Source organism: Aspergillus caelatus, assembly GCF_009193585.1.
Source record: "Aspergillus caelatus strain CBS 763.97 unplaced genomic scaffold BDV27scaffold_4, whole genome shotgun sequence".
NCBI classification, from domain to species: domain Eukaryota; kingdom Fungi; phylum Ascomycota; class Eurotiomycetes; order Eurotiales; family Aspergillaceae; genus Aspergillus; species Aspergillus caelatus.
In genome coordinates, this window is record NW_022475267.1 from 170013 (window position 1) to 195708 (window position 25696).

At 49.5% G+C, this 25696-nt stretch overlaps 9 protein-coding genes across 9 annotated transcripts; 5 read left to right on the top strand and 4 right to left on the bottom strand.

Annotated features, from left to right (window-relative positions):
• Nucleotides 1-69: 69 nt before the first annotated feature.
• Nucleotides 70-3839, top strand: BDV27DRAFT_170050 (FAD-binding oxidoreductase; the record flags this gene model as incomplete). The annotated part of the gene is made up of 12 exons (XM_032075197.1): nucleotides 70-293; nucleotides 348-475; nucleotides 547-838; nucleotides 892-990; nucleotides 1054-1303; nucleotides 1360-1516; nucleotides 1567-1813; nucleotides 1870-2123; nucleotides 2444-2483; nucleotides 2542-2661; nucleotides 2726-2927; nucleotides 3016-3839. 12 exons carry the CDS (start codon nucleotides 70-72, stop codon nucleotides 3712-3714), a joined length of 2712 nt encoding a protein of 903 aa, XP_031933420.1. The 3' UTR covers nucleotides 3715-3839.
• A 184-nt stretch (nucleotides 3840-4023) lies between these two features.
• Nucleotides 4024-6435, top strand: BDV27DRAFT_79075 (transcription factor domain-containing protein). Its single transcript, XM_032077602.1, has 4 exons — nucleotides 4024-4895; nucleotides 4948-5559; nucleotides 5641-6020; nucleotides 6073-6435. The coding sequence occupies exons 1-4, from the start codon at nucleotides 4069-4071 to the stop codon at nucleotides 6315-6317; spliced, it is 2064 nt and encodes a 687-aa protein (XP_031933421.1). The 5' UTR covers nucleotides 4024-4068; the 3' UTR covers nucleotides 6318-6435.
• Nucleotides 6436-6864, top strand: BDV27DRAFT_79076 (uncharacterized protein). The gene has a single exon (XM_032077603.1). It carries the CDS (start codon nucleotides 6553-6555, stop codon nucleotides 6805-6807), a length of 255 nt encoding a protein of 84 aa, XP_031933422.1. The 5' UTR covers nucleotides 6436-6552; the 3' UTR covers nucleotides 6808-6864.
• A 2640-nt stretch (nucleotides 6865-9504) lies between these two features.
• ireA (bifunctional endoribonuclease/protein kinase IRE1) lies at nucleotides 9505-13314 on the top strand. Its single transcript, XM_032077604.1, has 2 exons — nucleotides 9505-12580; nucleotides 12632-13314. The coding sequence occupies exons 1-2, from the start codon at nucleotides 9603-9605 to the stop codon at nucleotides 13086-13088; spliced, it is 3435 nt and encodes a 1144-aa protein (XP_031933423.1). The 5' UTR covers nucleotides 9505-9602; the 3' UTR covers nucleotides 13089-13314.
• Nucleotides 13295-16539, bottom strand: BDV27DRAFT_119647 (uncharacterized protein). Its single transcript, XM_032064912.1, has 2 exons — nucleotides 15467-16539; nucleotides 13295-15409 (listed from the first exon to the last, which is right to left on the bottom strand). Exons 1-2 carry the CDS (start codon nucleotides 16446-16448, stop codon nucleotides 13467-13469), a joined length of 2925 nt encoding a protein of 974 aa, XP_031933424.1. The 5' UTR covers nucleotides 16449-16539; the 3' UTR covers nucleotides 13295-13466.
• A 597-nt stretch (nucleotides 16540-17136) lies between these two features.
• On the bottom strand, nucleotides 17137-18612 carry BDV27DRAFT_119648 (branched-chain amino acid aminotransferase). Its single transcript, XM_032064913.1, has 2 exons — nucleotides 18470-18612; nucleotides 17137-18396 (listed from the first exon to the last, which is right to left on the bottom strand). The coding sequence occupies exons 1-2, from the start codon at nucleotides 18543-18545 to the stop codon at nucleotides 17330-17332; spliced, it is 1143 nt and encodes a 380-aa protein (XP_031933425.1). The 5' UTR covers nucleotides 18546-18612; the 3' UTR covers nucleotides 17137-17329.
• Nucleotides 18613-19647: 1035 nt separating this feature from the next.
• On the bottom strand, nucleotides 19648-19991 carry BDV27DRAFT_152230 (uncharacterized protein; the record flags this gene model as incomplete). The annotated part of the gene is made up of 2 exons (XM_032071521.1): nucleotides 19648-19803; nucleotides 19866-19991. 2 exons carry the CDS (start codon nucleotides 19989-19991, stop codon nucleotides 19648-19650), a joined length of 282 nt encoding a protein of 93 aa, XP_031933426.1.
• A 1777-nt stretch (nucleotides 19992-21768) lies between these two features.
• Nucleotides 21769-23174, bottom strand: aspf2 (major allergen Asp F2). Its single transcript, XM_032077605.1, has 3 exons — nucleotides 22568-23174; nucleotides 22078-22475; nucleotides 21769-22025 (listed from the first exon to the last, which is right to left on the bottom strand). The coding sequence occupies exons 1-3, from the start codon at nucleotides 22947-22949 to the stop codon at nucleotides 21984-21986; spliced, it is 822 nt and encodes a 273-aa protein (XP_031933427.1). The 5' UTR covers nucleotides 22950-23174; the 3' UTR covers nucleotides 21769-21983.
• Nucleotides 23175-23872: 698 nt separating this feature from the next.
• zrfC (putative ZIP Zinc transporter) lies at nucleotides 23873-25512 on the top strand (the record flags this gene model as incomplete). Its single annotated transcript, XM_032069674.1, has 4 exons — nucleotides 23873-24207; nucleotides 24257-24391; nucleotides 24452-24692; nucleotides 24745-25512. 4 exons carry the CDS (start codon nucleotides 23873-23875, stop codon nucleotides 25510-25512), a joined length of 1479 nt encoding a protein of 492 aa, XP_031933428.1.
• Nucleotides 25513-25696: the final 184 nt, after the last annotated feature.

Below are 25696 nucleotides of genomic sequence, written 5' to 3' on the forward strand. Positions count from 1 at the left end.
AGCAACAGACTAGTTCAACGACGCCTCGACCTTCTGGCATAGATTTTCATACACAGCATCACACCAGTCATGCCGGAAAGCACAAGAATTCCAGACGTCCTGGATCGTCAAATGCAGTCAACGGTGGCTCACTCAGATACGCCGAAACCTCTCCAAGCAGACCAGGCGTATGAACCGGGCTTGCGTCGGGTGCCTGACCGTATTCCTTGGGTTGTCGGACTCATCATCGTTGTGGAGCTGGGAGAAAGATTCACCTACTTTGGCCTTAGCGGACCGCTGCAGAATTACATCAAGTATGTTGCTTTACTATCTTGGGTTTTCAATAACCGCTAAACGCATAACGACAGAAACCCATATGTACCTGGTGCGGATCTGCCAGGTGCTCTTGGTAAGGGACAGGCAATTGCATCTGCTCTAGGTAACTTTTTCAAGTTTTGGGCGTATGCTTCCACCATCCTGGGAGCTGTAGTAGCCGGTAAGGGCAGGCTATGTTGTGTGCATGAAAGCTCCCTTGTCCACTGACTCATCTTCTCCCTCACCACATAGATCAGTATGTCGGCAAATTTAAGGCTATAGTTATAGCCTCTGGGATTTATATCATCGGCCTGACTATCCTTGTGGCAACTGCGACTCCAGCAGCTATCAATGGCGGATCGGCCTTTGGTGGGCTCGTTGCCTCGATGGTTATCATTGGACTGGGAACGGGTGGAATCAAAGCAAATGTTACGCCATTCTGTGCCGAACAGTATAAGAGAGGTAGCGCTTTTGTCAAGACATTGAAGTCAGGAGAACGTGTCGTCGTCGACCCTGAGCTCACTGTGGAGCGAATGTTCATGTGGTGTGTACCATGTGCCTATCACCTATGTCGCACGATATTAATGAGGCTGCCAGGTTCTATTGGGCCGTCAATATTGGCGCTCTATCGCCATTGATTACTGTCAACGTGGAAGCCAAGGTGTCCTTTTGGCTAGCCTTTCTCATACCCTTGGTGTTAGTGAATATAAATACAATACCTGGTGGTTTCTTCTGAATTTCGCTAATGTCGAATTCCAGTGTGATTGTCCTTGCTGCCGTGGTCTTTATATGTAGCAGCAAATTGTATATCAAGACCCGACCACAAGGTTCACCAATTGTCGAAACCGCCAGGACAGTATATGTTGCTATATCAGAAAGGGGCTTCGAAAATGCAAAGCCGAGTGCTCTGATCCAACGGGGCCGGATGGAGAAATACTCTGTTGCATCCAGCGCCAACTACACCGATCAGAGTGTTGACGGGGTTAAGAAGGGCATCAGAGCCTGCAAAGTAAAGATGACCCACATTATCGGCCATAACTATCGATTGCTGACCATGACAAATAGCTATTCCTCCTCTTCCCTTTTTATTTTATTTGCTGGGTCCAGATCTGGAATAACCTTATCTCCCAGGCTGGTCAAATGGCTCTGCACGGCACTCCGAACGATTTGCTGCAAAATCTAGACCCTATAGCGTTGATTATCTTCATTCCGTTTCTCGATCGTAAGTGCAACCGTGTCTACTCGTATGGCAGCAGTCTAAGAAGATATCAGTCGTGGTCTACCCGACGTTACGTCACTTCAAGATCGATTTCCGACCAGAGTTGAAGATTACTGTCGGGTTCTTCATGGCTTCCATGTCGATGGTGTACGCCAGTGTGCTCCAGCACTACATCTACATCTCCCCTGCACAAACCATTCACGTTTGGGTTCAGACACCTGCGTACGTTCTTGTCGCCTTTTCAGAGGCCTTCGTTGTGGTGACTGGCTTAGAGATCGCATATACCAATGCGCCCGAAAGGTAAGATTACCTGGTAATATCTGGTGGTCACACGAACTGACTAGCCATCTCAATAGTCTGCGTTCCCTGGTTTCTTCTCTTTTCTGGTTGACTATTGGCGTAGCAGCGGCCATTTGTATCGGACTCGCCCCGGTTTCACAAGATCCTTATTTAGTTTGGATGTATGGATCCTTAGCAATTGTAGGCTTCGTGGCGGGAATCCTCTTCTATGTACTCTTCGGAAGGACATTGAAGCAGCCGGTTCCAGTGTTAGATTCGGTGGAGACCACTCCGGGTCAGCAGGAAGACGAAGAGACCCAAGTCGGGGGTGGTAAATGTATGGTGGTGACGGGGAAGGATACATAGCGGAACGTTCCTCAGTCCTTAGCCTATCCTCAATATTGTTGTCCTTGTTCGAGTCGCGTCACTTAGTCACTTAGTCATAATTTTCTTTCCTTTTTGTTCCAATGCTCAATTATCGGCTATCTCACCTTCACCTTATCAAGCTGATAGGACCATTTATTCGCCACTCAAGGCTCCACAGGAATGCCGCCAATCGGAAGGCCGGATATTTCCTTGGTATGACACCATCTATCTTGACAGTGGTTTATATAGGCTAGGATAGTGTGTTAGACGCCGTCAAGCACTAAGGATCATTCAATATGACGCATAACGATATTGTGGTGCTCGGGTAAGAACATATAGGAGCCCTCAATTCACGTACACGATCTCTGACATTTATCATCCAGCGCGGGAATAATCGGCTTGAACGTGGCGTTGGAGTTATCGAAACGTGGCTATGGACAGCATGTCACAATCATGGCGGAACATCTTCCGGGAGATGAATCTATTGATTATACCTCTCCTTGGTGCGCAGACATGGTTTCAATTAAATTCGATAGAACGTATACTAACGCTCCGTCTGCGTTTTAGGGCCGGAGCGAATTTCTCAGGCATATCGGGAAATGATGCCAATGCGCTGCGCTGGGATCAATCCGGTTACTCGAGCATGATGGGCCTGATTGATGACGGGGCAGAAGAAGCGAAGTATCTGTCCAAAACCGAGTCAACAGAGTACTGGGATCAAGCCCCATCGCAGGATAAGATCAACAGCATGACCAAGTATCTTCGCGATGTAAGGTTGCCTACTACATAAGTCTCCATTGTAGCACACAAACATGGTCACTAGGCAGATGTGCTAACCATGTGGACTTAACCGATAGCTTGTCATAATACCTCCATCCGATCTCCCTAAGGGAGTTGCTTTTGGTATAAGTTTCACCACAGTTACAGTCAACGCGCCTGCACATTGCCAACATTTGAAATACCTCCTATCTAAACCGCAGTATGGTGGTGTAAAATTTGTTCGCCGGAAGGTAGCAAGCTTACAGGACGTCTTCCTGCACGGAACGCAAATTGTCTTCAACTGCATCGGCAACGCAGCAGTCAAATTAACGGGAGTTAATGACACAAAATGCTATCCAACACGCGGTCAGATCATTCTTGTCAAGGCGCCATCAGTGAGAACCAATGTTATGCGACATGGCAAAGACTATGAAACCTATATTATCCCACGACCCCACTCAGATGGCACGGTGATATTAGGTGGCTACCTACAACCAGGCGACCATACTAGCCAGGCCCGACCGGTAGAGACTGAGTCGATTCTGAGTCGTACAGCAGATCTCCTGCCGATCCTCAAAAATGGAGAAACAGAGATCATTCGCGTTGCAGTGGGATTGCGGCCATCGCGACAAGGTGGTGCCCGAGTGGAACTCGAGACCACACCGGAGGGTAACACTGTGGTACATAATTATGGCGCAGGAGGGACCGGGTTTCAGGCCGGGATGGGGATGGCCAAGGATGCAGTTGACTTGGTTCCTGACATCCTCAGCCATATTCAAATTCGGAGTAAATTATGATAGCATATAATGGATAACATGCGAATATGTAGATCTTCGCTTTTGGAAATTTCAAGTCTGATGTACAAAATATATGAATAACACTGTGCCAAATGACAGGGAGAGTAGCCATTCACCAGGTCAAGTTATAATAAATGAGTCCAGAGAGCAGCAAAGAAGTTAATAAAACAGAATCAAGGAGATGGTGGACTAGCCAGCCACTTTCCTAATTAGGATAAGTGAAATAATACTAACACGTGACAATACATTCATCCATACTTGGTATAGTTTCAAGACACCATCACTGCTGATTCCAGATTAATAATCTTTCTTCTCTCTCTCAATCACAAACCCTAATGCCACCAGTTTAGATACATGGACAATGGCACACCTCCCAGAAGATACCCATATTCAGGGACTGGGCCTCGTAGGTACATGAGCAAAGCTCAACGCGCATGCGACCTTTGTCGCTCACGGAAATCGGCGTGTCAGATCGACACAGCTCCCCCTTGCCGCCTATGCAGGGTTCATGGACAACATTGCGAATTCACCGATCGTATAGTCCGTAAGAAGAGGCGCCCGCTACGGGCTACTCCCGGTCCATCACCGAGCGCTTTCAATGATGGAAATGCTTCTAATGATGGGCGAACGAATGAGTCATCCGAATTTGCAAGCTCGGTGCAACCAATGGATTCAATAGCCATGCATATGACGGAAGGCGCTATGCACGGTGATGCTCCAAGGGTTGTCGAGCAGTTATATGACTTGAGCGTTGTGCAAGGACTTGAAGATTCGCATGCCTCTGTCCTAGGTAGCGGAGATCATGGAATCATGGACGAGCTAATGCTCAGTATTTATGAGGGTCAAGGATTGTCTCTTATAGAGCCGAATCCTGCTCCGGGTCCCCCGTCTCTCGATAACCATCCATCATTGTCTTCCCAGCTATGTGGTTTGACTGGTGATATGGATCCCTATGTTCTACGACATTATCGTTTCGACGCAAGAGCAGAGTTTCCATTCTCCAAGCTTGCTATACGGTCAGTACAAAACACAGAGATACCAGTGCAATTTTTGTTATCAAAACCCGAGTTGAGCAACGAGTCAAAGGCCCCAAGTAGCTTGGAAACACCGTTTGCCAAGGACGCGTTGCCCGAACTATCACAGATCGTGGCTCCAGAGATTGGGGAACGACTGATACAATTGTGAGTTGGTTGAGTTCGGACCAGCATTTCATCACAACTGACATATAATCAGGTTTTCGCGTTTCGTTAACCGGCAATTTCCTATCTTCCCTGAGGATAGACTGCCAGAGCCACGGGCCGCGCCAGCACATCTTCTAGCGGCGATATATTTGATCACTCAGCCATTTACGACGTTCGATGACTACTTATGTATCGAGTTTGTGTATAGTCCTCCGTCACCGCAAGTCTTACTTGGAATCGCCTGGAGCGAACTCAGTAATGCCTTATCCCAACCTACAATACAGTCTTTGCAAGCAGCACTCATCCTCCTATTGCACCCGCCTTTGAATCCTTTGCTGCTTGACAGCTCAATGAAGTGGACGCTTCTGGGCATGACTGTGTCAATGGCACAAACACTCGGTCTGCATCTGGATCCTGCCATGTGGAACTTACCATCAAACGAGGTCCATACCCGTCGTCGCCTATCATGGGTGGTATTCGCCCTAGACAAGTGGCTTGCCTTTAGCTTTGGCCGACCAAGTCACGTCTCAAGAAATAATTGGCTCATTACTGAACTGGATTCGAGCGATATTGAATCTGGGGACCCTACCAGTGATGCGCATGCATATACTATCGAGTTCTCAAAGCTCACCACAATATTGGACAATGTTCTGGAGAGTCTTTAGTAAGTGATGACCTTGAGATAATCCTCAGGGATCGCTAGCATCCCCACCTCTAGAAGCTACGCGAACTAACCTATATTTAGCTCTATACGTTCATTGTCCACCCTCTGCAAGGACTTTCGTTTGACAATCTCTAGCGCTCGTCCTCTTATGCAAAACCTCACGGAATGGCATACTGGTCTACCTTTATCCTTAGCCATGGCACCGGCGCCCGGGTGTAAACAAACATCAGATGATTCAGCATCTCTCCACATCGCCTATCAAGCTGTAAAGATCTTAATCCTCCGTGCACTACTCCGCCCCTTCAGCAATATGGATCACCTTTCCTCCGAACTAGAGCCAAATGAAGAGTGGCACGCCGCACGATCGCAGATACGCCAGACAGCATCAGCCGAGGCAGATATGGCCTTGAGCCTTATATCGAACCTACAACCAGCACACTACCAGGCATTTTGGGCACCTTGTATGTGTGACATGAAGATACGTTCCGAAGACCAGACTACTGACAAGAACAGGGTTGAAAACATCCTTTGCTTGTATAATGAATCTTCTGTTCCTGCTGACGGTCACCGCTCACCAGCTATGTGGTTCTGAAGGCACGGATTCCGGGGAAGAATACAGGCGGCTCAGGCAGACTCTTGATCGGGCGAGGATGGTATTTCGTTTACACGCAAAGAGTCTCGATATCATTCGATTTGCCCTTTTACGCATCGATGCGGTGTTTTGGATCGGATGGGAGAGGGTCCTGGGCTTCCCTTGAGCACTTCAAAATTACCATGAGAAATGTAATAATGGTGGTGGCCAGTGCAGTCTGGCAAATGAGGTCAAGACCTAGTCATTTTGGATGTCTCATAACACGGGGACTATTTCTTACTCCCAGGAGAGAACCCGTTGCATTACCTTCAACCCATGAGGTCGACGCAGAAACGTTTACTTGATTTATCGTGTTCCTCCATGGGCAAAGTTATATTTCATCTAAATTTCTTTTCTGGTGCATGATGAAATTGTATACACCGTATAACACCGGAGCGACGCAGAAACTCCACCCGACGGCATTACGGAAGTTACAGTATCGAGGGACAGAACCAGCTTTACTCCGTACTAAGCATATCTTCGCTATGGATTGTGACAAAGAGAGCGATCTCAGCTTCGATGTATTCATCAGCCATCGTTGGGGATCATGCCAGATATTTGAGGAACTTTCCTGGGTAGAGACCCTGTCGAGTTCTCGAAGTTTTCTTGCTTGTTGAAAGTGGTTAACACTAGAAGAGGTCGCCGACTACTCCTTCGACCATATCGGCCTGTAAACAATCCAAACCTGGCACCGTCGGCGTATCTGTACCCGTTGAGCCCGCAAGATTTTCTAGAATCCGCAAGCTACCCATATAATGTCCGACGAAAGCTGTATTCCTGTCTCCGATCTCCCAGGAAATACCTTGTTTAGTGACATAGGCATTGACTCTTTACTATCCTTGACAACCACTGCAAGATTTCCCGGGGAGTTGGACCTAGACCTAGCTTTGGAGTCCATTTTCATGGACTACTCCACAACCAACGAGTTTAAAAAGCCTTGATATTCCTTGAAGAAGAGAGACATTGCCGTTGAGGAGGCGAACTATTTACCAGCGCCAATTATTTACAGCGAGCCTGCAGTTAGACCCAGTGAGGGTGACTTCCTTACAGCTCTTCAGATCATATCCGAAGAAGCCGGAATAGCCGTTGCGGATCTCACCGATGACGTCGTCACTGCCGATATGGGCATTGATTCGCTGCTCTCCCTCATCATCGTCAGCGGATTTCGTGAAGAGTTGGCCTAGACCGTTTGCCTCAACAGTTCTACTAAATTTCCGATTCGCTCAACATCTTCGGTGAATTGAGTGAAAGTACTGCTGTGGAATACGACAAGAAAGATGCCACAAAGACAGCCCGGCTGGCTAATTCCACACTTCAATGAGGTCATCGATGTCCTGCATGATTATTGGGCATGTACTTCATATGAGAGCAGACTAGCACTTCTCCGATTGACTTCCTAGTGGTTAGGTTTAGGATCAGTGAAAGGCAGCGGAGTCGAGGGTTCCGCGCCGCCACAAGTTGACAGACTCTTGGATTCGAGCTGCACAAGAGAAAGCCCATCAACACCAGTCTGCTTAATAGCTCTAATCAGGGGCTTTTCTCGTTTTTAAGCCTTCAATCTTGTATCATTCGTCTTCCCGCTGTTTCCCGAGGTAGAAGCTAGAGCCGGATTGTGCAATATACAATCTTTGTCCTGGTATGGTACACCTCACTGGTCTGGGGTTTTTGACCCAATGTATCGCATCGGAGAGTTTATTATTTCCCGGAACGCAACTGCAGTATAAGTCATCGTTTTCAAGGTCATCGACGTAATCGGACCAGCCCTCTGGAACGAGACTATCCTGCGATGATAACTGAGCACATATCTAAAGCAGCATAATTCGTTGCGTTATACGTACTGTTGACTGCGGCGGCATCCTCGGGTTCTGAATGGACTCTGCAGTTGTTGTTTGTACAACTTACTGGAATCACCGCCAACGCTTCTGTTTGGGTTGTTTGCATATTATTCAATCTGACTAACCGCCTTTGTAATGCGCGTCAGTCACCTACATAGTAGTAAGATATACTTACTTGTTGTACCTGTGTATAGAAAATGGGTATGGACCTGGAAAATATATATACAACTTCTATTCATACTCCGTAGAAGAGTAAAATTTCTAAATCTAATGAGACCACTTGTTTACGTGTTAAGTATAGGAACTACTAGTATAATTTTCTACTACTATATACAAGTGCATGCACTTAATATATATATATATCTCCCATCTACCCAACCCGGAGGATAACTGCTGGCTAAGACTAGATCTATATGGTATTGGTACCATCATTAGACTCTCTAAGGTCCATGAGCACAAAAAAAGACCACCATGACTGCTTTCAAGCTGTTCATTGTGTATGTAGTATGTACAGGGCTTCAGGCTACTACGTCGGTCAAATCACGTGCTACGTATCAAAAGGTGCCCTAATCTTAGGTAAGTCCGATTCATGAAAGCCCTTTCCAAGGCACTAATGATATTATTGATGATCCTATTGTCCACCAGAAGGAGGGGTTTCGGAAAGTGAAACAACCACTAGTAAGTATGATTGAGACATGTTGCACTGGTCAAATGCCCCTTGGCGGGGAAATCAATCCGGGGCTCCGAGAGGGATATCAAGGGAATGCTGAAGTTCCGACATCCGCAAGTATGTACCCTGTCGTCCTACTAGTCCTTAACTATCCATGGATCAAGGTTGACAGAACACGGGAAGTCAGACTGTCAGACAAAGGAAGGCAGATTTAATAGTACTAAATCCAGGTCGGACAATAAAGAGAGTTGGTTGTACTGTGGTCCAGTTGTACATACACAGTACGGTATGGTAAAATGTGAATGGTTCTAGATGGCGTGATGGACAGGAGTGGTGCGTCACAATCGTCTCACGCTAAGCCCAATGGGGGGTTCGCCCTTGCGCCGCCCAGGAGCGCCTGAGGCCACCGCCAGTCAATTCTTCTGCCTTCCATCAATAAATTAATTTGATTCAGTCAAAACCGAAATGCTAATAATATCGAAGGCGCACACACACATTCGCCTGCTGTACTCCGTCCTCCTGCCCCTTTTTCTTTTCTGTTTTCCCCCCCAGTGCTGAATTTTAATTTTCCTTTCTATCTTCAATCATTTTTGTCATTTCGATTGAAAATTTCCGACGTGCTTACCCGTAAGCAAATGATCGATCCCCCCTCCCCCGTCATCTCCACCCGCTGCCATCATTCTCGAAAAACTGGAACTGGGTGGTGCTAAACGCTAAACCCCTTTAGGTCGTGTGCCTTTCCACCCATTTGAGGCTGGTTCCTCCACTCGTCCCTAGGTTCCTTTCACTTCCATCCAGCCTTCTTTCCACCCATCATTCAAGTACAGACTGATGAGCTGTTGGCTACCATCTCGTCGACGTCGATACATTTACAACGCCTATCGTTCCCACATTGTAGTCCTTCAGGATGCGGTGGCGGCTGCCTGGCGCCCGATCGACTCTCCCCGCCAGCGTCGCTCTCCTTCTGCTCCCTGTTCTTGTTGCTCCGCAGCAGCAGCCGGAACATTATGACCTGCCTTCCACCTTGTCGGTCCCCTTAGGGTCGACCGGCCATGCTGTTGGAAAAGATTTGCATACTCCATTGAACGTGAAATCCACCGATGCGAGCGCCCTAGCAACTATGGCTCTGGCGGGCCCCGGCCGCGCCGTTCGAGCCCCTCCTGCCCAGGTCAGCAGCCCGTCTGCTGGCCTGTCTACGCCGCTTAACGCGCGATCTCTGCAGGATTGGGAGGTTGAGGACTTTGTCCTACTGGCGACCGTCGACGGCTCCATTCACGCTCGAGACCGCAAGACTGGCACGGCCCGTTGGGCCCTCGAAGTGCCGAGTAGTCCCATGGTCGAAAGCATCTATCATCGAGCAAATCGATCCAGTTTCGATCGGACCCAACCGGAAGATGACTTTATTTGGATCGTCGAGCCGAGTCAAGACGGGAGCCTTTTTATATACAGTCCCGGACCTGACGCCGGATTACAGAAGTTGGGGTTGACGGTGAAAGACCTGGTGGATAAGACACCGTATTCGGGAACGGACCCCGCCGTTACATATACCGCTCGAAAGGAAACCACCCTCTATACCATTGACGCTCGTACCGGTACGATTTTGCGCGTGTTCAGTTCTAGAGGCCCAATCCCCTCGGGTCAGGAGTGCCGGAAAGTTGACGGACTGGACATGGACTCGGATGACTGCGAATCCCCATCCGGCACACTGGTTCTCGGCCGGATCGAGTATGCTGTAGCTATTCAGAATACCGAAACAGGGGATCCGATCTGTACATTAAAATACTCAGAATGGGCGGGCAACAATCGTGACTTAGACCTCCAAGATCAGTACTACCGAACGATGGATGAGAGTCACATATACAGCATGCACGATGGAGTAGTGCTGGGGTTCGACCATTCTCGGATGGAACGACCGCGTTACACCCAACGATTTTCCACACCAGTTGCTCGGGTTTTTGATGTTGTCCGCCCAACCAATCTCGACTCGCCTGACGCACCGACACCTTTGGTGCTTCTCTCGCAGCCTCTGCAGCCTCCTGATCCCGATTACGGCTCCTTGGACGATCGAGATACCCGTGTATATATTGATAGCACTGAAGCGGGCGGTTGGTATGCCATGTCGGAGGAGACATACCCGTTGGTTACTGGACGGGCCAAGATGGCACAATGCTACGAGAAGGATTACTTCCGTTATGGACAAGCGCTCATGAGCCTGACACCCAGTCAGCAACGAGACGCGTTGGCTGGTGTGCACTCGCTCAATGGCCCTCGTTTTGTTCGTCATATTCCCAGCCTATCTGGATCGTCGAGACCGGAGCTTTCCAATGATACTCCCCAGGAATTGGCCCGGAGTCACTCAGAACTAGCTCTTCCTCCGGCGTTACGGCATAGTACGATCATCCGAAAGGGTTGGGATAACGCCGTTGACATCTTTGTGACATTGATATTGCTGTTCTTTGGGGCCTTCATCTATCTCAACTCCCATAATATTCAGGAATTGGCCAAGCAAAAGTTGGATCTGAAGAACATCATCTCTTCGTACCAACCACCTCTGTCCACCCCGTCAACCCCAGTCGTTGACGCGCAGCTTAAACGAGATGGTAGTCCTGCTCGACCGGTGCCCAATGTAACTGTCGATGTTAGTGTTCCGGAAGACCAACAACAAGGCGGCGATGCAACCCCCAAACCAAAGAAAGACCGCAATGCTCTCGGGCCAGACAGTACGCCCCGTGTACGCATTCGAGAGCCCTCCCGGGGCCCGGATGGCGACGAGGACGTGGATGAGGTAGTTTTAGATGGCACGGAGAAGCCCAAAAAGAAAGCTCGCCGTGGCCGTCGTGGAGGCAAGGCGCACAAGCGGGGTAAAAAGCCGGACTCTGAAGGCGATTCGCAAACTGATCGGGTTGTCAGCGACGTGAACAATCTCCAGCCCAAATCTCGTTTAGAGCCTGATGTGCAGATGGCCCGTACGGTGTCCAATGAGATTATGGAGATGGATGGTGTTCTCCAGATCGGCCGCTTGAGGGTATTCACTGATGTCGTCCTGGGACATGGAAGCCATGGAACTGTCGTCTACCGAGGTTCATTTGATGGACGTGATGTCGCGGTGAAGCGTATGCTCGTTGAATTTTACGACATCGCGTCTCATGAGGTTGGCTTGTTACAAGAGAGTGACGACCATGCCAATGTTATTCGTTACTTTTGCCGAGAACAGGCGACCGGCTTCCTTTACATCGCACTCGAGTTATGCCCAGCTTCTCTGCAAGATGTGGTGGAGCGCCCTTCAGACTACCCACAATTAGTTCAGGGTGGACTGGATGTGAACATGCCGGATATTCTGCGTCAGATCATCTGCGGTGTTCGGTACCTGCATTCCTTGAAGATTGTTCACCGTGACTTGAAACCACAGAACATCCTAGTGGCCATGCCCAGAGGACGTTCCGGAGCACGGTCCTTGCGTCTTCTCATCTCCGATTTTGGCTTATGCAAGAAATTAGAAGATAACCAAAGCTCTTTCCGAGCCACCACGGCACATGCCGCGGGAACATCTGGCTGGCGTGCCCCTGAACTCCTGGTTGACGATGACAAGAGCTCGGTAATCCAAGGTACCGAATCCCAGCACACCGAGTCCTCGGAGCCTGCCGTTGTCGACCCCCAGACCAACCGACGAGCCACCCGTGCTATCGACATCTTTTCTCTGGGTTGTGTCTTCTACTATGTCCTGACCAGGGGCAGCCACCCATTTGACAAAAACGGCAAGTTCATGCGCGAGGCGAACATTGTTAAAGGCAACTACAACCTCGATGAACTCGAGCGCCTGGGTGACTACGCTTTCGAAGCCCGCGATCTTATCCAGTCGATGCTGTCACTTGATCCACGGAAACGGTAAGATTTGCCTCTCATACTATCTAATATCGACATACTAATACTTTCTAGACCTGACGCCAGCTCCGTCCTGACTCATCCATTCTTCTGGAATCCATCTGATCGTCTCACTTTCCTCTGTGATGTATCTGACCATTTCGAGTTTGAACCACGTGACCCACCGTCAGAAGCTCTCCTGTGTCTGGAATCCATCGCTTCGCGCGTTATGGGTCCTGAAATGGACTTCTTACGTCAGCTCCCCACTTCCTTCAAAGATAACCTGGGCAAGCAGCGGAAGTACACCGGTTCAAAGATGCTCGACCTCCTTAGGGCATTACGTAACAAGTGTCATCACTACAATGATATGCCCGAGCATCTGAAGGCCCACATTGGCGGTCTGCCCGAGGGATACTTGAGTTTCTGGACCGTCAGGTTCCCGAGCTTACTCATGAGCTGTCACTCCGTGATCGTGGATCTTAAATTGACGCGCATCGACCGCTTCAAGCGGTACTTTACCGTGCCAGAGTAAAAGATTGTTTTGATTATAATTGCATCTACTCATCTATGGCATATTTACCTGATCTTATAGATTCGCTTGTTGTGTTATTATCATATTTCTTTATAATGTTTAGACATCCTACAATATACTTTTGGGTCATATTGATTGTGTATCTCTCTTAGTCTTGTATGGAACATTTGAAGTACTCATGGTTATGCTACAATAATAAACCTTATAGCATATTCCTTTGATTCATACCTAACTATCAGGTACTAAAATATGCTCAGATTCAATTAGATACAATACCCAACGAACAACGACCTGCATCCAAGAAAGAAAACAAAGTATACAATGACAAACAAACTACTAGAACAACACAAAGAATAAAAAGCAAGGAAAAAGAAACGCTCACTTCCGCGGCAAAGCGGTCCTTAACTTCCCTATCGTCCCACTTGACAAGATATCCCCCGCATCCGCGCCACTATCGCTCTCACTCTCACTCTCACTATCACTCTCGCTGTCACTGTCGCTCTCGTCCTCATCCTCGGACTCACTATCCGGCCCTGAGAAGATATCCTTACGCGGTTGGTTATTCCGTTTCGCCGCCTCCTCCTCTTTCTTCAAACGCGCCTGTGCCTGCTCTGCGCGCTGTTGGAAGAGGAGGGTTTTGAGGGTATTGCGGGTTGGTCGGGAGCCTGTGGGAGTTGATTGGGAGGAGGTTGGTTGCTGCTGGCTGGAGGGCGGGTTCGGTTGTGATGAAGGGGGATTGAGACTTGTGCGACGAGGGACGTTGGCTTTAGTTGTTGGGGTTGATTTGGGGAGAGGGTGGTGGTTTTCTTTTTCGGATTCGTCATCTGATTCTTCTTCTTCGTCCGTGTTGGAGTCAGTTTCTTCGGCGGCTGGGTCGGGTTTGTTGGAGGGTGTTTCTGTTGGTGGTGGATTGGGTTGGGCCTGGGTTGTGGTTTCTTGCTCTCGCTCTTCTGTTTCTGGGACTATATCGTCTTCTTGTGTTTCTGGTTCTTGGACTATTTCTCCTTCCTTTTCTTCGCGTTTGTTGTTGTCGTCTTCATTCTCGCTTTCTTCGTCTGTAGATTCGTCTTTCTCATCCTCATCCTCTTCCTCGGAGCCGGATTGTTGTTCTGAGTCCGAGCCGGGCTCCGGGACGGGCTCAGGTACAGATACCTTAACTTGGGGAGACGGTTTGGCCGGGGAGTTAGGCTGGCTTGGTGCGGTGTTATCTTCCTCTTCCTCGGAGCCGGATTCCTCTTCCGACTCGGACTCTGCGGGTGGGGATGGTGGCTTCTCCTGTGAGGATGGTTTCTTGTGCTCCGACGTGTTTTCTTCTTCGGATCCGGACTTTTCTGATTCTGATTCGGATTCGGATTCTGTGGGGGGAGATGGAGGTCTCTCCTGGGATAGTTTCCTAGGCTCTGGCTGTTTTTCTAAGCTACTGCTAGTCTTAGTTGTTGGGATTTCGACGCTCCATTGTCGTTTCTTTTGATCTTGGGGTTGGGCTTCTTCGCGTTCTGAAGACTTGCGACTGGTCTGTGAGGACGGGTGGTTTTTCGGAATAAGCTTTTTGGAGTTCGCATTCGGAGTTAAGATTTCAACGTCCCAGGGATCCTGGGATCTTCGATTCTGCGAACTGGTAGGATCTCGGGAGAGCTTTCTTGTAGCTGGAGTGCCATTCGGTATCTGGGACTTGGGGCGTTGGGAGGGTGGTTTGTTGAACTCCTTGAGCTCGACAATCTGGGGGTGTAGGTCCTTGAGTTCGTTAACTGCGTTCTTGTACCTCTCTTGCTCTCTTCTCCGGCCCTTGTTCATGTTGTTCTTCATAATCTGCCATTTCTTTGCTGCCAATTTCACTTTGCGAGTGTATTCGGACTTCTCATCCAGGTCGTTCGTTTGGAGTTCCCTTTCGTACTCGTTTATCTCCATGTTCAGCTCCTTGCTGAACTCCATTTCCTTGTCTTCCGACTGGCCCTCTTCTTCATCCGACGGTTCTTCTGGCTCTGGGGGAGCCGGCTTGGAGCCGGAGTTGGTCCCATTCTTCTGCTTCTCATTGGTAACCCGGGCAGTGGCCCTCGTGACAGGGACGGAGGTAGGAATGGCATGGTCTTCTCCTTCGGCGAAGGACACGGATCGGCGTTCGGGGGACCGTTCGGCGGGGGAGTCCTTCCGGAGAGCGGATTGGAGTAGTCTGACCTTATCTGCCGGGGTTTGTAACTTGGCCGGGGTTGAGGGGTGCTGATTGCCCGAGCTGCGACGGATAGCAGGTGGTGCGCTACTCGGGGGAACAGATGTAGGTGACAATCTTGCGTCATTCGGAACAGACTCGGATTGTGTAGAATCTTTAGAAAGATCAGCCATCAGGAATGGTTTCTTGCGAGGAGGGCTCTTCGTAATACCCAGACCAAGGCCATGTGACAGGGCCGGCCTCTCTGTAAAGCTCAAACGTCGACCAACTCCAGAGAACGACGGCGCTCTATCAGCGTTGCGCTTGCGCGTCCCCAAGGGACTGGTAACCGGGGCTCCATTAACGTTCTCGGCGTCCGCTTCAGTCGCCTGGCTCGATTGTGCCAAACGGGGTTGCTTTTTGGGCTCGAGCTCCTCGGGGCTCATCTTTCTCTTGAGCACTCGCGTTTCGGGCAAGCTATCCTCCATGCGGACGTCGTTGTCGGGGGCCGATTCTTCTTCGCTCTCACCTTCCTCCCCGGACTCCTCTTCCTCATTCGCGCGTCCATTGACTTTCTCATTCTCGTCTTCCTCGCTTCCACTCTCCTCCTCTTCACTCTCATCAGTTTCACTTTCTTCATCGTCCTGGCCATCCACTTCCATAGCCCGCGATTCGATCAAATTCTTCTTCTCACTCTCACTCTCTTCCTCTTCCTCACTGCCACTCCCACTATCAGTCTCACTCTCCCCGGCCTCCTGAATCGTCTCAAACTTCCCCGTAAACTTCTCCTCCCTACCAACTCCCCAATCCTGATCCACAGAAGGAAACCGAACAGGCGCGTACGCCGCAGGCCTCTGCACAACCCTCACCGTCCCGACCTGATCATCCTCATCGCGTTTCGCACGCGCCTGATTCACCCACACATCGGCAACCGTCATATCCACATCCAAATCGACCGTGTCGCGACTATCATCCAGCAATTTCTTGATATCGAGGGGCTCGGCATTGGGACGGAGTTTGGTCCATTTCGACCGGATCAGGCCGGCCAGCTGGCCGAGCGTGATTTCTTCCGGGTTAGGGAGCGCGAGGAGGAAGGACGCGGGCTTCGTTTCGGATTCGGTGGTGGTGTTGAATGATTTCCTGTTTGGGGTTGGGAATGGGCGCGAGAGTTGTTCCCGTGGGTAGACTTTTATGATTAGCCGGATGAAGACCATTTTGATTCTGTCTCTCTCTCTCTCTCTCTCTCTCTCTCTCTCTCTCTCCCTCTCTCTTTATTTCTCTCTTCTCTCTGTATTGGTTTGGTTTGGTTTGAGGGGATTGGTGATGTTGAGATTGGTATGAGTGAATGATCAGGTTGTCGCGCGCGCGCAAGCTCGATGCAGGTGAAAAAGTTGGTAGCACTGATCGAACGCTCCCCCGGGTGACAGGCGATTGAGTGTTCTGAGGTAGAAGTATAGGATTGTTTGTGTTTTTCTGATCGTTGACCCGTGGAAATTGTGTTATTGGAGATCTTTTTTTTTTTTTTTTCTTCACTTCGCAGGGTGGGGCCTTCCTCCCCGGAGAGAGAAAATGGTGAAGGTTGTTTGTAGGAAAGGAAAATCGGGATTTACGGGAGAGATTTTGATCTCCCAATTTTTTAGTGTTTGGGTTGGCGGACACCGCCCTGTCGGGGGGGAAAGCGGTTCGGCCCTTGGGGGCCCGGGGGAGGCCTTGTGGGCGGCTGGGGTTGGGCGGTTGGACGGTTGGACGCGGTTTTTGAGCACGTTCTTAGTGGTTTTTGCTGCTTCTTTTTGAACATTTTTCATGGACTTCTTTGCATCTCTTATTGTAGCAGAATCCATTACTATTCTCCGAGATTTGGTGGGTATAATCTGTGATTTTCTACGGAGATCTGTAGATTTATGTGCCTCCATGGGTCCCCCTCCCTCCTCCCTCCTCCCCCCTCCTGGCGCCCCTCAGTTGGAAACCTTTGTGATAGGTCCAATTAATGCTTCCGGAGCAAACAATACATTTTGTAACGGATTGTGAAAAATTACCTCATGTTTCGATCGGTTTAAACTACTCGCTCGGCTGAAATCATTCGCTTGCCAGTCAATCATGGCACATTGGCACCATCAGATTCCCTCTCGCCGCTAGCAGTGGCCCAGCCCTCCGGTGGCCTCTCCACGGAGAAGTTCCATCCAAACTTGTCTTCGATCTTGCCAGCCTGGATCCCCTTCAGCGTCTGCAGGAGCTTAACGCATACCTCTCCACCGCTCTGCCCGTCATCCCCAGCCTCATATGTAAGGCGATCGCCCCGCGACCGCATGGTAATGCTTCGGATTGGCACGAGCGCAGCCGCCGTGCCGCAAGCAATGACCTCCTTGAACTCCTTCAGCTCCTCATAGGGAACGCGGCGTCTCTCCGATTTGAATCCGAACACGCGCTCTCCAATCTCCAACACCGATGCCGCTGTCACCGAGTCAATTACGTTCTTACTATCCGGCTGCACTAGCGTCACCGCGCCCGAGGCATCCTTCCTCACGCCGATAAAGGCGGACGTCGAGAACTCATCAATCTCGGACCGCGTACGACTGTCCAGATGGAGTGTGATCCCGAATCCCTCACTGTGTGCCCGTCCACTGTGCCGCAGCACCGGTGCGTAGTTTCCACCCACCTTGGCGGATCCCGTGCCCTCCGGCGCAGAGCGATCAAAGTCCTCCAGGATCAGGGCATCGACGGCATGAACGCCGTGATACACACCGGTCGGCATCACAAAGACCACAAATGTATACTCGTCGGGAGGGGAGAGACCTAGCTGTGCCGAAGAGCCGAAGACCAATGGACGGACGTACATCGCCGCGCCGGTTTCATGGGGTGGCACGAATTCCGCATTGGCCGCGACGGCGAGCTTCACGCTCTCCACGAAAAGGTCCTCGGGAATAGGTGGGACGGAAATAAATTCGGCGGAGCGACGCATGCGCACGGCGTTGCGATCAGGGCGGAAGACGCTGATGGAGCCGTCAGGGCGGCGGAAGGCCTTGAGACCTTCGTAGGCTTGTTGGCCGTAGTTGAGGCCTGGGGCCATGCCGTGGATGGGCAGGTAGGGCGAGTTGACGAATTTGGGAGCGCTCCATTTGCCGCCTTGGCTGTGGGAGAAGTGGCATTCTACATGGCCGTTCACTATGGGAGTTTTGGAGTTAGTTGGGGGAGTTTACTTTTCTTCGCGGGACATAGATGGAGGGGTAGCACATACCGTCACGGACTTTAAATCCGACATTGTTCCAGTCAATGGAACTGACGGGGGGAGGGGGGAATGTCGAAGATGCCATTGTTCAAGTTGGCTTTGAAGATATGAAAGAATTGAGATTATTGAGAAAGTGAAAGCGGGGGAAGAAGAAGAAGAAGAAGAGGAAGAAGAAGAGAAAATAAGCTGATGATTCATGCTTGGGTAAAGGTGGGATGCCTGCCGAAAACAGTCTAGCGCGGGCATCAGGTGTGTAGAAGCCCGGCATTCGAATTTCAGGTATCAACACAGATGAGGGTGCACGAATACGACAATGGCTATTCCAGAGACCAATAACTGGACCAATTGATCTGGAATTTACATAGTGTTCCCCTGCAATGGCACGGTGTGGTTTGTGATGCTCCATGGAACGTCCTCGTATCGGCTGACGTCAGTTTCTACCCCTAGATCAGTCTGCTATGGTTAGGTACGCTCATGATATAACAGTGTAGGTCCACAGGACAGAGACAAACTACCCCCACTAATTATATCTAAAATACGTAGTGGAATGGGGGTGGCATTTGGAGGTTTCCCCACATTGCAGCTTGGACGCACCTAGTCCGATCTACCATAGCAAGAGTGACGAATCACCGTGTGTATTTCCTTGGCAAATTGGCATAGTGTATAAGCTTACCATAATAGAAGGTCCTGGCACCGCGCTAGTGGTGAACTTGACTGGTTGTATGACCTTGTCAAAGCATGAGTGGTAGAGAGACACCAAATGGACCTATACCGTCAATTTACTTTGGTTCAACCTTACTCCAGGAGAGATGAAGGTCTCCCATGCATAGAAAATCTCTATGAAAATGTAAATCCAGTGAGAACGAATTTATTACCTGGGTGGGTACAACGAGGCAGCACCCACAGACCACTTTTTTTTTTTTTTTTTTTTTTAAACTTGCCTTTGAAATCCACAATCTACATTGCCAATACAGTTATAGTACTCTTTTTATATCCCCCCCTCTCGCCTCGTTAGTCTTAACCCAGGCACCACCCGTTCCTAACGCAGTCGACAAATTCAGGAACTCATCGTATGGACTTATCGTGAACAACGTTCACTACCCTGCCCTCATCTACATACTTCTCGGCCACAGACATATGTAATAACCCGTGAAAATATGCATATCACGTTAGATCTACTAGCCAAATTAGGCCCAGCAACTCCCAGAGCCCGGTCCAGGCTGGCACTGCATGCGTCCACCATTGCAAGACCAGCAACCATAGTTCCCATTGCATTGGCATTTCCCAGGCTGACAATCTGCATGAGGTGGGGTAAGGCCACCACTGCATTGAACCGCGAAGTCCTGATAATATCAAGTCAACTTAGATTTGGGGCTTATATTCCTTGGGGGAAGTGTGGACGTACGACTCCTTTACCGCTGTAGGTGAACTCGCCACTGATGACAGTGTTTGTGGTGGCACTGTTGGATGCAGGCACGGCGGATACTCCAGCAATAGTCGTGAGCGTGAGGACACTGGCAAGAAACTTCATTTTGTAAAGCGATGAATGGAGATACTAAGGTTTAATTATTAATTAGATCGACTGTCTCGAAGATAGAGGCAATGTGGATGAGAATGAGAATGAGGATGGCTTTTTATTCTGCTCTCACCCTTGGGAAGAACTTCATACCCTTTTATATCTTTCAGCTTGGCCTTATTTACCCACTTTTGTAGTATCATTCCCAAGACGGAGGCCGAGGCCGGAGAACTTCGAGATATTCAATTATCGACTGGTGGGATATCAGATGGAAGTCTGTCAAGCTGCATAGCCCTCATTAATACTACCAGAGCAATTGGACAGGGAGATGACAGGAACACTTGGCTATATCCTAAATAGTCTAGATGCAGTTGTAATTATAATCTCGAGGACTCAGATCGATAGACTCCACTTACATCATCGTCTGAGTGGGATACGAGCATCCGGGATATGCACATTAGTGCCAACCGATTCGAGACTGAATTATTGGGCAGTCAAGAGGACGAGTCAAAAGGGGAACAGCAAGGGTAAGTGGACCAGCACGGCCAGGAATTCGGAAGTGTCGACAAAGATGTATGATCCACAGTACCTAATGATTCCTTTCTCGTTGTCGCCTGCTCCTCCGACTTCCCCCATTGGGTACAATGACTGTGTAACAAATTGGTATGAATGCATCGGCGCAACGAACACCCCTGTAGTGAGTCGTGACAACGGGATGTCCATAGATCACGAGAAATCCTTCTAGGGTGATCGATTTCCGGTCCCGAGAAACGGGAGAACAATTAGAGTCCATTGACAATTGCAATTGTTCTATAAAAGGTACGGCTATAGGCGACAATCGGCCAAATTATGTGGCGTTGCCTTTTGTCACCCATCGCGAAGGTAAGTAGGTATGCGGTATACCGAGTTTCAATATTTGACCTTGAACTATGGCCTGTACACAATCCTGCATAACATTCGCTGTTTTTATTTGCGGCTATATTCGAAGATAATTTATTTTTTTCTATTAACTCTATGCTTACTGATCAAGGCAGGGCACTTAATCTCGGTATATATATTTAGTAAACAAGAAGTAGTGACAGATAAGCACTATAACACAAAAAGGTTCCTTGAGCTATCGGGAAGATTCGGTGCGTATATTGATGGAATTCCGGGAATGCACGATTACATAGTGGGGTTGGACCGCAGGACTATTAATTAAATAACCCTATCGTATGAAGAATATTAGAATTTCATGCCGCTGTGAAGGGCACGAGAAGAGGGCAGAAATATGTGAACAAAGTACTGGCTGCTCTAGACTTCATGCATTTGGTGATGTGTGCGCCCAAGAATTGAGTTGGGGAATTAGAAGAAGATAACTGCGGCTATCACATTACTTGCTAGAGATTGACAATATCATATATGTTCACTTGCTAAAACTGCTTTACCGTGACATGATCCAAGGACTTCCCCCCTGCTACTCTAAGACGAATACTCCACGAGCCAAGACACCGGTTCGAAGCGAAACCTGTAGTGTGTATTGAAGCGAGGTCTCACAAACAGAGTTATTATTCACTGGAGAATGGTTCAGCTTGCGGTGCATCCGACGATACTAGAGATATCGGAACGGGGGCTGGAAATATGTAGGATACAGGACAGGAGAGGATCAATGAGGACTACACGTTGGCCGAGCCGACAATTGGGGAAGCTACTCATGAATCATTTGATGGAGGAAAAAGGGATCTAACGGTGTATACAGAACAACATGTTTCACGTTTATATATGTATATAGAATAGGTGCATCAGAGCTTCATTTGATTTGCGTCAGAAAGATCATATTCTATCAGAAAATTTCCCGCACTCATAACTCGTGAAGAATGACTTAGTGAATATACATCGCGGCAGATATTAACATCCTTCCTAGTACAATTACCCTATACCAATACCATCTGGTCCATACGAACCCTTTTTATGTCCATAACACTCAATACTACACGAGCATACAACCCGAGTCCACAACCACCGTACCTAGGTACAGTGCACCTCCCCACCCTCATGAGTATGGCAGTTCTACATCACATCAGCCAACACCCCCAAAAACAAAGACAAGACTAAAACTCACCTCAGGCAAATCATCCGTTCCATCCTCAGCTTCTTCTTGACTCTCATCATACTCACCCGCACACCCAACACCCGGCGCAGCAATATCATACGCGTAAGCCTCAAGAGCGAAATACTGCAACGTCTCGGAATCCCGAGTCGAGGTGCTCTTGTTTCCAGCAGCAAGCTCAATAACCTCACCATACCCATCGGCAAAATGCTCAACCCAGTTCTGTCCAATAGGAGGCATATGGAAGAGTCTGTGCAGCAGATCCGCAGCCCAGAAGGTATTCGTCTCGGACCCGGAAACTGTGTATCCGAGGGCACACATGGAGGTCAGCGAGCGGCGGGACGAGTAGCTTAGGTCGCAGATGACGGTTTCGGCGGTCGCGTTTTCACCACGCCAGTGACCGGCCCAGCCTTTATTTAGCTTTGGCGTTAGTATAGTGGATGTGGTTTCGTAGGTTGGCTTGATATTGCTAAGGGAGGAAAAGGGGGGAGGGAATACGAACCTTCATTATCACAGTTCCCGTCTGGGTTATCGCATCGGAATAGCACACTGGCTTTGTCGCCATTGCTGACGATGTCGTAGGCACCAATGGCTTCGAAGGAGGGTCTGTTACCGAAGTATTTGCGGTAGATGGTGCTTTCATTTCCCCAGCGGAGAATGTGAGCTTTTGCGTGGTCGACTAGGGCGATAGTTTCGTTGAGACCGGCCTCGATCTGTCGACGTTGAGTCGCATTGCAGCTCTGGTGGATTGGGTATTGGGTTGTTGCGCCGGCGTCCCAGGGGGATGGGGCGTGGGGGGTTGCTTGGTCGCGGGTGGCCAGCGAGATGGGGGCGGGAATGGCCGCAACGGTGGATAGGAGGAGAAAGGGGACGAGGGCTACCATTGTGGCTAGGATTTGGATAGATACTTGGGAGTCTGCTGAGTCTATGAATCTACATGACCAGGATTATAGTTGGGCTTTTATACTGCGGTTTCTGGATACGGACTGCTTGTCTGTTCTTGTCGTGGCGGTTGCCAAGTGCTTTGACGGATCGTATTCAGAGATTTCGGTATAGCTGAGAGCGATCTCTCGGGAGTATCTCCATTTCGATATCTTGTGCCAAGAGGTACCTTGCGGCTGAGCTTGATATCGCTCTGAATGGCCATTGTAGGTCGTTAGGCCTTCCTCTTGTGATCATGGAACCATGTCTGGAATTACGGCAACACATCTCCTGATGAAAGACGATCGTAAGGCATGAGAGAAGGAATCTGTCAAGCATCGCCTGACAACGCACAGAATGCAACATCCCGCGTGTTTACTAAACCATGCACATACAACATGTCATGGTTGGATATCAGCATGAACCACGATGCCAAGACATCGTGGGCATGGAAAGGACGGCCGATGCCAAGGTCTTGGTAGAGGACCTTGGGGGAAACAAGCCGTATTCATTCTTGGTGGTTCTGTCTCGTCTTGTCCAATATGATTCAATATAAAGGCGGGTATAATGATTGGAACCTTCTTGGCGGAGGAGACAGTCGTGCTTGGCACAGCTACCTTGGGGGTTAGCCCGCGAGGCTTCTCGGCGGAGGAGGAAATCTCTGTCATAAAGCAATACTAGTAGCGCGCCGTTATGTCGGAGAAATCCGACTTTGGTGAAGTTTTCCAAGTAATCGAAATTACTGCCTGCTAAGCGAGTCATCGCATGGGGGCGACACCTTGTGAGAACGGAGAGATAAATAGTAAATGATCAAGAACTGATTTCTCGGCTCATCATCCTCTCTTCAGTTGAACCTGCAATTGTGACACCGAGAAACATGGTCAATATGCTTCGGGGGTTGTTTGTGGCGTCTCTTGCAGCCAGCGTGGTGCATGCGCAGTCCTATTCGGGATGTCACACCCATGGCAGCGTGGAATACTGCTATGGAGCCGATGGTGAAGAGACCCCTATCACTACACATGCACAGGCGACGGCTACGTCCGTGTCTGCTACTACGACTTCATCGGCACAGTCATCCGCAGTGACGGGCTGTCATAACCATGGTAGCGACGTTTACTGCATTAATGGCGAAGGAAACGAAGTGCAGGTATCATTGACCGGGACCCCAACTGGGGAGTTGCCAGCACAGTATACCGGTTGCCACTCCCGTGGTAGCTCACAGTGAGTATGACTCTCGAGACAGACTTTGATTTTGTCTCACATACTCTAGGTACTGCATGGACGCAGACGGAAACGATGTGCAGATTCTGGAAGAGGGAGAAACCGGAGACGCACAAGACGATAGTAGCGAGTCCACCAGTTCCTCCAGCGGCGAACAAAACTGTCATTTCCATGCCGGTGTTGAGTATGCTTTTCCATGAAGACGACAAAACATACACAGAACAACGAAAGCTAACAGAGACAGACACTGCGTCGGCGCAGGCGAGTCGGAAGGCTCGAGCGAGGCCTCCTGCGGTGTCCGGAGTCGTGACTATGATATGCCACTGCGCATTGGAACATTATTCGTGATCCTTGTTACCAGTGCCCTTGGTGTCTTCCTTCCGATGTTACTGCTCAAACTTCCCTTTCCCACGATCAATACCATGGCATCGACTGTTATCAAGCAATTTGGTACTGGGGTGATCCTGTCCACCGCATTCGTTCATGTGAGAGGCTAGCAAATTTTCGGATTTTCTGAACACTGCTAATCGTGTCTAGCTATACACCCACGCCAACCTTATGTTCACGAACGAGTGTCTCGGCGAGCTCGAGTACGAAGCCACCACATCTGCCGTCGTGATGGCTGGTATCTTCCTTTCCTTCCTGACCGAATACATCGGCCATCGTTTCATCGCCGCCCGTGCAAGTAAATCGGCTCCGGAATGCTGCGAGGACACCCCACCGACCAATGTGTCCACAACTCCAAAAGAAAACACAGCACAACGGACGATGCAGCTCGCCCAGCTAAGCCACAGCCACGGCACTGACGGTACCAGTCCTAACACGAAGCTGTCGGTCATGGTCATGGAAGCAGGTGTGATCTTCCACAGTATCCTGATCGGTCTGACGCTGGTTGTCGCGGGCGACTCCTTTTATAAAACCTTGTTGGTGGTTATTGTGTTTCACCAATTCTTCGAAGGTCTGGCTCTCGGGGCACGCATCGCGTTGCTTCCGGGTCGCATCTTCCCTAGTAAAGCCGTGATGGCGGGTACTTTTGCGCTGATTACTCCGATCGGAATGGCGATCGGAATGGGAGTGCTGCACTCATTCAATGGTAACGAGAGGAGCACCCTGATCGCACTGGGAACACTGGACGCTTTGTCGGCTGGTATTCTGGTGTGGGTGGGTGTTGTGGATATGTGGGCGAGAGACTGGGTGATGGAAGGAGGCGAGTTGCTGGATGCGCCCTTGGTTAGAGTGTTGGTGGGAGGAGTGGCTTTGATAGCCGGTATGGTCCTGATGGGCGTGTTGGGCAAGTGGGCCTAATATCTAAAATACTATTGATTGCTGTATATAGACTATGACCGCGATGGAACGAAAATATTGGAAATTCACAAGCGACTTTGGTTCTCACTTGATGTGGCACGTTCTTTAGGGTCTACAACACACGTGATGGTAAACAGGCTGACAGCCATAATCTAACAACAACACGATGTAACGCTTAGACAGT